Source organism: Neolamprologus brichardi, chromosome 1, assembly GCF_056152115.1.
Source record: "Neolamprologus brichardi isolate AB-2024 chromosome 1, ASM5615211v1, whole genome shotgun sequence".
Classification (NCBI taxonomy): Eukaryota; Metazoa; Chordata; class Actinopteri; order Cichliformes; family Cichlidae; genus Neolamprologus; species Neolamprologus brichardi.
In genome coordinates, this window is record NC_142104.1 from 42,134,238 (window position 1) to 42,146,414 (window position 12,177).

The 12,177-nt window shown below is 40.4% G+C and overlaps 1 protein-coding gene across 4 annotated transcripts in view; it reads left to right on the forward strand.

The window, feature by feature from the left end:
- The window catches only part of LOC102783469 (uncharacterized), a 54,569-nt gene that overhangs the window by 15,009 nt on the left and 27,383 nt on the right, over positions 1-12,177 (forward strand). For 2 of the 4 annotated variants that reach the window (XM_087842557.1, XM_087842562.1), the window contains exons 11-16: positions 718-833; positions 2,467-2,584; positions 2,671-2,762; positions 2,860-3,010; positions 9,605-9,711; positions 11,252-11,342. In XM_087842557.1, coding sequence (XP_087698683.1) covers positions 718-833; positions 2,467-2,584; positions 2,671-2,762; positions 2,860-3,010; positions 9,605-9,711; positions 11,252-11,342 — 675 coding nt within the window. Of the gene's footprint in view, positions 1-717; positions 834-2,466; positions 2,585-2,670; positions 2,763-2,859; positions 3,011-9,604; positions 9,712-11,251; positions 11,376-11,757; positions 11,782-12,177 lie in introns of all 4 variants that reach the window. The other 2 variants (XM_087842547.1, XM_087842552.1) reach the window with 2 other exon arrangements.

The following is a 12,177-nucleotide window of genomic DNA, read 5'->3' on the forward strand; positions in this document are numbered from 1 at the left end:
TTTTGAATTTAAATTTTTATTTCAGTCAACAACAACAACAGATTATAATTTTACATAAAAGTACTCAAACAGTAACCGAAAAAGGAATAGGCTGAAGCCTTATGGCTTATACTTATCCTCTCCCTTACCCCCATAGAAATAATCAAATCCTTAACCAAGAAAATAAATAGCATTGATAAATAAGTTGTATAACAGTTTGAAAAGAAATCAATGATAAATCAAGAAATTAAATCAACACAAAAAATGTTTAACAAACCAAATTTCTATAACCTTGTATAATACTAATTTTTAAAATCTTCCTGAAGAATGACAAAGAAAAAGACATCTTTAGTTCATCATTAAGTCCATAATTTCACTCCCAAAACTGACACACATCTATACTTAACATTGGTTCTCACTGTAGGCATGTAAGACCCCCTCAAATCATATTTTCCATCTCTTAGTTGAAACATACTTAAAATACAAATTGTAACATTCTTTTTAATCACACGATATATCATTTCTAAAGTTTTAGAATATATAATGTCCATGAATTTTAACATAGATGATCCTACAAAAAACTGGTTGGTGGACTCCCTATATCCAACTCTAAATAAATAATAAAATAAAAATAAAATAAAATAAATATTTTTAGTTTGTTCACAAAATGCAGCAGAACACGAGGACATTTTCAAATTCTTTCAGTGCTTCAAACTTTGTCTTTTGTTATTTTTGCAGCACAAGCAAAGCAGAAAACAGATGAAGCCAGCAGATCAGAGGCCAAGTTCCTAAAAATGAAAGCTTGGTCGAAAAGTCGCATCAGACAGCTGGAGGAGGAACTGAAGAGAAGCCAGGTGAGGGTTTCAAGTTGTCCAAGTCGGATGGACAAAGCATTTTGTGCTTTTGTGCTGTGCTTATGGCAACGATCCCAAATTCACTGCCAGTGCAGGAAAAGGGGGAAAAAAACCCAGTGGAAAACCGTCATGGCGTGACCTTCACAGAACAAGAAAAGCTGCCAAAGTGAGGTCAGGCTGTATTGAATAAAGATGGTCAGTCCAGATATCAGGTTTCAGGCTTGTACAACTCTGTTTTGGTCAAACATACATGAAATCTAAAGAAATAAGGGCTGTTCAAAACGTAATAACGTAAATAACTGCTGCAGTCAAGAGAAGCCACTGATTGTTGAGCTATGATAAAACCAGCAGTTATTCAAGTATAAATGTTACAATTGTGTGCAATCTTTACCAATAAAACATAGAAATGTAGATGTTTATGGTGTACTATACTACAGCGCTCCCTCGTTTATCGCGGGAGTTACGTTCTAAAAATAACCCGCGACAGGTGAAATCCGCGAAGTAGCAAACTTTATGTTATTATAGATGTTTTAAACCCCTCACTACACACTTTATCTGTTTTTCTCAGACAGACGTGAACATTTTCACACTTTTCTCTCTTGTTTAAACACAAACTTCAAACCTTCATAGAAAAATAAGTCCAGTATTATAGAACGAAACCAACAGCAGCTGCCTTTGTCCAAAGCGTTTCGTCGAGATTGTTTTTGTTGGGGAGAAAACTTACAAACAAAAAGTCCAGCACTTCAGAGTCACACTGCGATCAGAGATTTATGTAGATTTGACAAACTGAACGCGTTCTGTAAAGTACAGGAGACACGGCACGGAGGAGAGTGATTGACAGGGGTCTACAGCCAATCAGGACGCAGAACATAAAGCGCTGTAAAAAAAATAAATTAATAAATTAAAAACCAGGAAAATTGCACACAAAAAAATCCGGGAAACAGCGAGGCCGCGACAGAACCGCGATACAGCGAGGGACCACTGTTTGTAGATTTAGAGTTGATTTCAGTGTTAAATCATGTAACACTGTCTTACAGCAGCGGTCTCCAACCTTTTTTGCGCCACGGACCGGTTTATGCCCGACAATATTTTCATGGACCGGCCTTTAAGGTGTCGCGGATAAATACAACAAAATAAAACTAGTACTGGTACCGAAAAAAAGAAGATTTATTCATAACACACGTGAAAAGACCCAGAAAAACCAAGTAAACGATAAAAATGATAACAAAATAACGCTGAAAACCGATAAAAACCCTGAAAACTATACATTTCACACCCGAGCCTCAACTCTCGCGGCCCGGTACCGGTCCGAGGCCCGGGGGTTGGGGACCGCTGTCTTACAGGATATATCACTGTTCTGAGTTGTAGGGAGAGAGATCGCTTTCTCTTTGGTGTTGTTAAATCGATACCTGTTTTTAGATTTGAGCTTGTTACTGCTCGCGCTGCTCGTCATGACCATGAAGCTGATGCAGCGTCTGTCACGTTATCCATTTTCCTTTTATATCAGCCGATCGTCTGCAGGACGCCGTTTTCAGTTTGTCATGCAGAGTGAAAATCTAAAACGCGTCAAAATGCTGAAAGTCATTTGGTAAGCAAAGCTGCCAAGTAAACAGACACGTTTGACTCTACTCAGGCTGGAGTTGCTCCCCCGGACCTGACTGCCCTGCGGAGTCGCATCACTGCACTCGAGGAGGAGAGAGAAGAAAACCTCTGGAAGGTGGAGCAATACGAGGAGGTTAAAGCAAAAAACGGTAATAAAATTAAACTTTCCGGAAAACGCTTTAGGGAAATCCTCAGTTCAGAAATGAACATTGTTTTTGTTCGATGTTATCGTTAGAAATGCTGGAGGCAAAGTTGGTGGTGTATGAGGAGCAACAGAGGACACTACAGGCAGACTTGGAGCAGTTCACCAAGAGGGCTGCCTCTCAGGTCTAACACCCGAACGCTTTCTTAAACCTGCTGCTTTTGTTTTACATTTAATACTCACGGATGGTCTCTTATCCCTTTTTGCACCTGCTGAACGTAGGCAAGTGAATCAGGCAGCGCTGACGACACTCAGAGCCAGGTGCTGGAGTGGCAGGAGATGGTAGCTGAGGTGGTCAGTGCCAGAGACCGGGCCAGGGAGGAGAAGGCTGCCTTGTCCCTCCGTATCAGCCACATGGAGGAGGAAAGAGAGGGTAAGACTTTTGCTGGAGGATGAGGCAAACTCATTTAGATCAAATTAGCTAATGATGGTGGGATCAGTTATAGCTAGGAGGCTAGGCTAAGCAGGGTTAACATCAGAGTCACAGTTAATCTGCTCAGCCTGTGTGAAATAACGACACACGTCTGCTGACATTCATATATGTGAAGAACCTAAAAACAAAACTTTTCATAAATGCAAGAAAAGACTCGCAGTACTTCATACGACAGTAAAACCTGTTCTTTAATACTTTAAAGCTGTGCTGTATTTCTGTTCCTCAAAATTCGACTTTAATAATTTAGTCATTCTTAAAGCCGTTAGTATATCAGAGTACACATCCTCTGTTAGCATCTAAAAAGGAACTTAGTGTTACTATAAAACAAAAACTCTGATCTCCAAAAGTTGATTCTGTTCATCTGGACGTAGCGTTTTCTGGGAGAAACGTTTCGTCACTCATCCAAGTGACTTCTTCAGGAGGGGGCCTAAGGGTACATCTTTTGCCATCTTACAATGCTGTGATTGCAGCCATTCCCCAACTCTCTGTGAATGGTACTCATGGCCATTGATCAGTGGGCTTTGATCAATGGTCATGACAATTTGCATAATTATGATTAAGGAACTGACCTCACAGCCCATTGTTCCTTCAGTGGGCTGGTTTCAGTCATTATGCAAATGTACTGTTTATAAGATTGAAACCTGCAGTCAGCTGAGACTGAAGAAGTCACTTGGATGAGTGACGAAACGTTTCTCCCACAAAACGCTACGTCCAGATGAACAGAATCAACTTTTGGAGATTTACTTTCCTGGATGATTGAGAATACATCAAGACACAAACTCTGATGTCTACATTTTTGGCATTTTGTTTGTTAACACAAATGTGGATCACGGGGTTCTGTCAGAGTCGAGTTACCTTAGTGGTAGCTGTGGTTTTGGGGAAACTTGAGTTCAGTTCTGGCATTACTGTGCCTCCGATCTCCATTAACACTCTGGGGTCGACTGATGTGCGTCAAAAATCACATGACCAATTTAAGACGACACAGCAACAAGATGCGGCGACCCACAGTGCAGACTTAAAACTATACACCAGTTTTTAAATTGTGTTGATAGGGCACGTAAAATGAGAGTTAAGATAAAAAATACACGCAGTATTTTTTCTGAATAAAACAGTGGTGTTTACTGCGGGAAAAATGTCATTTTCTAAGGAGAGCGCTAGCAAACACTCTCTGCTTGCAAGCAAAATTTAAAAAAAAAAGAAGTAAAAACACACCTTTTTCTATTGGTGTTAAAGTGTACCATGTTGACCAATCAAAAAACGTAAATGGCAACATGTGGCACTTGGTTGTTTAGGAAGAGGGGGAAGTTTTAGGAGTGACACCGGCGAGAGAGCGAGTGAGTGAAAGAAAGAGAGATTTGTGATGTTTAGCGTGTTTGGAGGCTATAGTTAGTGTGTAGTTAGTGTGTAGTTAGTGTGTAGTGTAGTCGTTGTTTTGTTTTGTGTGTCAATTCTACTAGTGAATGTCACAGTTGCTCCAAAAAAGCCTCCAAAGGTAGATTGTAGGGCTGCACGATTAATCGTTAGAAAATCGTGATCTCGATTCATACTTATGTGCGATCTCATTTCCAAATGACAACGATTTACAAAAAAAAAAAAAGACGACGATTGTACCGCATTTTGATCCGGGACGTAATCTGCATGAAAACAAGCGCTCACTCTTCCTGCTCAACAAATGACAAGGGCGGAGCCTTATACCACGTGATACAGAAGCTGGCTGCTAAAATTTGCAGGAAAAAAACAACGGAGAGCACGTCAGGGATGACGAGAAAGTGACGAGAAAATCCGTCCCGGTCAACCAACCAAACATCAATAACGGGAACCTTATACAGCGCTTCCCTATACCCGTCGACCTCCCGCAGGCACAAAGAAATTACGGAGGCTATCACTTATCACCTGACCAAAGATATGGCTCCATCAACACTGTGCAAAACGAGGGATTTAGGAAAATGATCAACACCCTAGACAAACGCTACACAGTGCCGTCCCACAACTATTTTTCTATTGTTGCACTACCTGCTCTATACACGCAGTGTCGAGCAACGGTGGAGACGCAATTTCAAGCAGTACAACATTTTGTAGCAACGACAAAACGTGAGACATTTGTTGTTTTTATGTTTATTTATTGTTTTTATGTTCAGTCTTAACTGTTACGAAGTTGATGTGCAGTTAATAAGTGCAATAAATATTTATACTGGAAAAGAAAATCGTGAGAGAATCGTGATCTCAATTCTAAGCCAAAAAATCGTGATTCTCATTTTATGCAAAATCGTGCAGCTCTAGTAGATTGCTGAAAAGAATGATGCCAAACAGGCAAGATAAACCGTGTTTAAAGGGGAAATGTAGACGTAAAATCAAAAGTAGTCAAAAACAGGCAGTTGTTTTGGACCCCAGAGGGTTAATGTTTGATCAACTCCGAGTCAACTTCAGTCTGGACTAAATCTCAAATATATTTCACACACTTTGTTTTTCTCATAGAGCTAGCTTGTTTTACCATTTCCGTCATGTTCCTGTGTTGTTTGACTGAACAGTACTTTGTTTTCTTCATTTTTTCCCCATCCTCACTGTTGTCATTGGCGAGATTTGGTTTACTCTGTGCTGCCTCCCATCTCATGGACCTGCACCCCCTCCCCACTCTCCCTGTCCAGCCCCTGCTCCAGGGATGGGAGCAGCCACCCAGAACAGTTTCCCATCAGTTTTGTGCACGCAGGCTCCTCCAAACCTCCAGTGCAGCTCGTGCACACTGTGCTGCCCGGAGTTTCCCTGAATTTTGCATTTGCTGGTGGAAACGACAGGCAGTACAGTGTCATGCTGCACGTTAGAGTCTGCTGTTTAGTTTAGTCTCTTCCTTTCTCTGTCCCGTGTTGTTCTTTTCCATTCTTTACCCTTTTTGTTTTCTTCTTTCTGTTTCTTCTTCTCAACTTTTGATTTCTGGTGTGCTAAGATATCTGAAATCACCAACAACAATGAACTGGTCTCAAATATAATTAAAGAAAATTGCTGCTCTATTGTGGTGGGATGGTAGGTTTGCACTAACCCTATTAAAAAGACTAATGCATATAACCTCATCAGAGCTACAAGGCCGACACCAGAGCCTATCCTCCATACAGACACACACACCTAGCTTAGTAGAGCTGTGCACAAGTGCCACCTTCTCAGATACTCGGTCACTGTGTAGGTATTTGTGCTTTTCAATTTGGATATTTGTTTTGTTTTGTTTTCTGTTTGTTGTTGTTGTTTTTAAATGTGAAACTATGCATGCCACCTCTGCTTCAGATGTTTCACATTTCATACTCAGAAATGTGAAACATCTGTGAAACATCTGTATTACTGCTCAGCAACGTGAGCAGTGTCCCAAAACGTCGGCTGCATCCTCCGGAGGCCGCATTTGAAGGCCGATTACGTCACAGCCAGGCGACGAAGGCTGTCCCAATTCGTCGACTCCTTCAAATGCGTCCTCCTTTTCCCCGAATTTGAAGGATGGGTCGGGTGTGTCCTTCGTGGCCCACCATATCCCAGAATTCATAGCGCGGCCCAGCCAAATTTCAGCTGCCAACAATGGCGGCCGCTACTAAGTTTTAATATTACTCTTATTATTCTTTCTGGGCCACAAAATAAACTTTTAACATATTTTAAGGTGAGAAAGTAGCTGTGTAAACTTCAAATATCTGCTTGGTTTATCAAGACATCGCATATTTGCAAAAGTGTGCCGACGTTTTCGGAGACGTCTGTTACCCACCTGCTCGATAGCAAGCCGGGGGGTTCAATGGTCACTCCAGCCGGCGAGAGCAGCGGACTCCCGGCTTCATCGTTTTCAGACCCCCGCTCTTTCGCTACTCAGGTTAAACATGATATATAAGTCACTTAGATAACTTAAAAATGTTATTGTTTTCCTTTTTTCGGTGTTTTATTTGTTCCGGAGTAAATCGGTTTGGCTGAGATCAAAGTTATTAGATTAAATAAAACTTTATTAATCCATCGGGTGGGTTCCTCCGGGATTTTCACACAGCTGAATAAACGTTAAACAGAAAACTGATTAAACAGAAGTGTGAGACGGTCGAGAGTTTACTCCAGTGTCCTGTTATATTTTAGATAGCAAGGAGCAGACGGCCGAGTTTATTAAACTCCACCGACACAGCGGTGACGCAAATCTGAAGGCTAGACCGTCCCATTTCACAGCCTCGCACTTCCGGCCTTCTCGGTCTTTGAAGGATCCGGCCCACGTAGACCGCGAAGGCCGGGTCCTCCGAAGGATGCAGCCGACGTTTTGGGACACAGCTATACTCCCACTCAGCTTGTCAGAGACAGACATAGCAGGTCTTTAAGTGAGTGATCCTAAAATGTTAGTTAGCTTTTACAATATGCACAAGCCTCATTACAGGCTGGAGTTTTGTCAGCAATAAGAATCAAGCTTCAGTTAAGCTCATTATTGTAAATCTGGAAACGTTTATTACAAAACGTATCAGGTTTTTCTTTGGTTTTAACATGGGAGTATTTATTTTTTTAATGCAGTTTTATCACATGATACTGCTGTTATAAAATCCAAAGCACTGCTTGAATAATCTAGAATGTTATCACAGTGGTGAACATGCAAATGAGTCTTCTTTAATCCAACATCATACTCAAAGAAAAATGGCTGATGGTCTCTTACGTACTAATTGTTCCTCCTGATTTTGATTAGTGGTGTCACAGCGTATTCGTTTCATGAATCAATCAAGTGTAGTTGACAATAATGACGCGATCTCAAATAATAAAGGTCAACCTCATAAATCAATAAAAACCCTGCAAAAAAGGGCATTTGAGTTTTGCCGAGTCGCGTGTTTCACGTCACTGACATTTCATCCATGTGTGACAGAAAACCAGAATCAATTTGTGCTTTTTCATACTGATTTTAAAGAGAGTTCATCTGAGTCTTGCTCACTGGTGTAATGTTGGTCATTTTATCCAGATAAAGTTACTGTTGAAGCATCATGATGAGCTTCAAATACTCCTCTGTCAGTGGGTCTTCTGTGATTTGCTGTGATGTTGGTTTCATATTCATGTATTTGAATTAAGAAGTATCAAACTTGATGCTTATTAGCGGCTACAGGGTGAGATCGTTAAGTTCCATGAATTAACCCATTAATGTAAAAAAGTTACCAGATTTTAAACTGGCCAATCTCCCATTAAAGACGATCTTCAAGTTGATTTTCTATATACTTGCACATATCAGCTCAGCAGTGCAGATTAAAGTCTGCTGCAGACTGTGTGGGTCAATGATGCTGTTAAAACGTTGGATTATAATGCACAATGATTTTGACAGCAAAGAGGTCTTTGCTGTGAAATATTAGGGCGTTAAGTTCACTTTTTAAAATCCTACCTAGCATATTCACATCGATAGCTCTCTGTGTCGATGACTATTTAACATCATGGATTAAATGATGAATTGCATTGAAGAGCACGGCTCTGTTTTTCACAGCGTTTCACTAGAAACAAAGCCGACCTGAGACCAGCTGATTTGTAGTAATAAGACTTCACAGCACTATTTTGACTTGATGCATAATCATGCATCAAGTCAAAAGCTCACGTTTCTGCTGAACTTGCATGTGCTTTACTGTAATCTGCTCTGCTGTAGTCAGTGTGGGTGAAATGCCAGCATGTGGCAGACTGGCTCTATTCTCCTGCAGAGGGTCATGATTGTTTTCAGCTATGCTGTTAAAATAAGGTTGATACATGTTTGTTTAAATCCGCTTGTGCACTGAACCCACACTGACCGCGGTTAACACACAGAACTCCTTTCCTTTTCCTGCCCCCCTTTTTCCTCCCAAAAATTGACCTGTCGTCACAAAACCGATGGGAACATGTTTAGTTCTGATCATTTTGACGTTGCCCTTCTTGAATCCTTTGCTGCTAAATGAAAATACAAGTCAAAGCACCATCAGAGTCCCCTCAGATATGCACCTGCCTGGTGTTTCTGTCTGCTCTTCATTTCGAAGACACAGTGATGAAGCACTCGCTTTGAATGTGACTCATAAAGATGGGTTTTCTCCTTCATCCCTGTTTCCCACTTGTTTAAATGCTGTGTTTCTTTGCAAATTAGGTGTGCATGGCTCTGACCAGAATGCTGCTTTTGAAGTGTTTCTCAGGTTCACTACCTTACGCAAATACACAAGTGCATAAATACCTGGAGTAACTCTCCATTTCTCCATCCTCAGTTCTTGTCATCGCTGTACTTCTCTTGCAGTCTTACTGTCGCTCTCGTTGCCTGTACTATTGGATTAAACTGTTTTTTTGTCACAGAGTATGTTTGTGGTGTTGAAAGTGTCTCACCAAACCACCAGCATCATTCATGCCATCATACTTCTTGTCAACTCTCCATCTCTGTCATCCTGTCTTCAAAAACATTATCCTGTTCCACACTATGATAATTCTGTCTAGTCCACTTTAAACTCACTTCCCATCCGTAAACACACCCTCAATCCAACCCATCATTCCCCTTTCCCTGTGGCACAAAACTGATTGAGGATGACTGGTTCTTTCCTGGCTGCTCCGATCCAGCACTGGTCACTCGGCAGCAGGAGTTGGAGGAGGAGTTGGCTCAAGCTCGGGGGCTCGACCAGCACAGGGCCAAGAAGCTGGCGCTTCCATCCCAGCGAAGTCTGCAGGTAGGCGGCTCTTATTATAGACGTTTCTGTGGTTGTAGCATGGTTATACCAGCACAGCCTCAGACATTTGCTGAAGAATGAGCGGCTAACTGTACAGCTTAATATCAACCAGTCTGCAGTTAATTTCAGAAGCTGAGTCTTGTAACTTTTTCTTTATGAAATAAATCCTGTTCAGATCAAATCCTGCAGCTCAGGGCAGACCTAGAAAAAACTGTTTCACAACAGCCTTTTTAAAATCCTTTTTGTTATATTGAAGTGTTTTTCATGTTAACATTATACAGGGTTTTACAGGGAGCTGAACACTACATGCATGGAATCATCAGCAAAATAAGCATTATCCTTTAGAAAGGCAAACAAAAACAATAGTTTTAGTTTATTTAACAGCAATTAAACACCAAAAGATATTCACTGGTCTGAGTTTCATTGAGAATAGCCTAATCTCCCCTTTTCACCCAGTTTCTTCACATTTTGCTCTTTATGATGTCAGTGAGAGCAGGCATCCCTAATGTGAGCATCACACAGACCTCAGCAATAAGCCGGCTTCAAAGGAGAGGAAAAGGAGCTAAAATAAATAACTGAGGGTAACAAGGTCTGCTGTAAATACGGATCAGTTTTTCAACTATGGATTGTGCTTAACTAGAGGTGGGAATCACCATACATCCCACGATACGATATTATCACAATACTTAACGCACAATACGATATTATTGCAATTTTTAAAAATATGTTGCGATATTTAGATTCTGTACATAAAGGTAAACTTTATCAATATTCATTTTCTCTAATATCAAAGTCTCACACTCAGTCTTTCTCTCATTTCAGTTTTATTGTTGACAAACTGAACGGTTTGTATTACAGTCTAGTCCAACTTAACTGAATCAACCATCTGGTACAATTATAGCTATTCTGAACTATACAGTTTATGAAAACTATGCAGCCCCTTCAGCAACTGAAGAATTTGAAAGTAAATTAAAACTAAATATAATTTTACATTAAATAAAAAAGTTTTAAACTTAATTAAAATAAAACATGTCTTAAATTAAAATAAGTAAACTGTCATGTTTATTGCTGCCAAAAACAAGTTAAACACATTTGGACAGTGAAGGAATGTCAGGATTCTTGCTCAGAAAAAGGATCAACATGCTCTGAAGTCAGAGCACAAAAACCTTTTTGTAACAAAATATCGATTTCTGCTGTCCCTGTATCCATACATTATTAGCAAACAAAGTATCACCATGCTACACAGTATCCATTTTTTCCCCCACCCCTATGCTTAACTACTCCAGTCTCTACTAGTGTCTAAAAATGTATACATAGTTAAAAAATGGATGGATGGATACCAGTTTTCTATTTTTGGTTAATAACAGAGAACAGGAAGCTTACTTTATTCAAAGAGGAAGAATAATCTCGCTACCTGCCTGTTTTATCCTGTTTGCCTTGTACACCGTAGACTCGCAAAAACAGTTTGCCTTTTTTTCCTAAATGTCAAACGATTGCTTAAAATATAATCTCCTGCTACAACAAACTTTTGCACTGGCAGGAGGACTTTGAGCTCGATGGGCAGGCCCCGTTTCAGGATCCTCGAAGTATCTCAGAGAGCACCACTCCAATGGAAGGGGAGAACATGGGAGGTTGGTGGCCCGAGTACAGTACTCCTGACACAGGTGTGAGACCCGCTGGACAGTTTCCACTGGCATGCACACAGTCACCTGCACATTACTTTGGGAGGCCTGAGCTGTCTTTGTGTTTTCACCATGACTTAGTTTATTAAGCACTGGATTGTTGGTGCTGGTTGTCGTCTAACCTCCGACTGCTGTGACTGCAGGAACAGGGATTAGCTTGCTTTTATTTCTGCTTACACAGAAAGCTACAGTTAAGTTCATTCCCGCCTTATGAAGAAAAACCTGACATTGAGCACCTTCACTTTTATATTTTGCTTCTCATTTATGTGACTCAGTTTCCAGTGTTTTGGGGACATGTGCATGCTGGTTGAGCTGGCTGGTGTTTGTGTCTTAATGAACTGATTGTGACATGATATAAATGTAGGTGGCAAGATGCTTTCCATCTGTGGTAAGTTTTATTTTTATATTTTGGTCGTGTGCATGGTCACCTCCTTTTCTTTAATTCTTCTCCATCCTGTCTTCTGCACTGTTGCTGTCATAAAACCAAAAAATACACCAGCATTTGTGAAAAAAAAGATCACCCAAAAGTAAAAGCACTATAATGAAGTTAGAATTAATGACTGAGGACTTTTGGAAAACTGACTGGTGTCTTTTTTGGTTGTTTGTGGATAAGCACTGAGATTCTATTTCACACCCTGCCTCATAATCAGTAAATGAAGTTGTCAGTGAATTATTCTATACTCTTAAGAGATGCAGTTTTCTTAAATTTAAAATTTTGGATTTCTGGATTCTTCTTTTTTATAAGAAGAAAATCCTCCTTTTTTCAAGGGATGCACCAATCCAA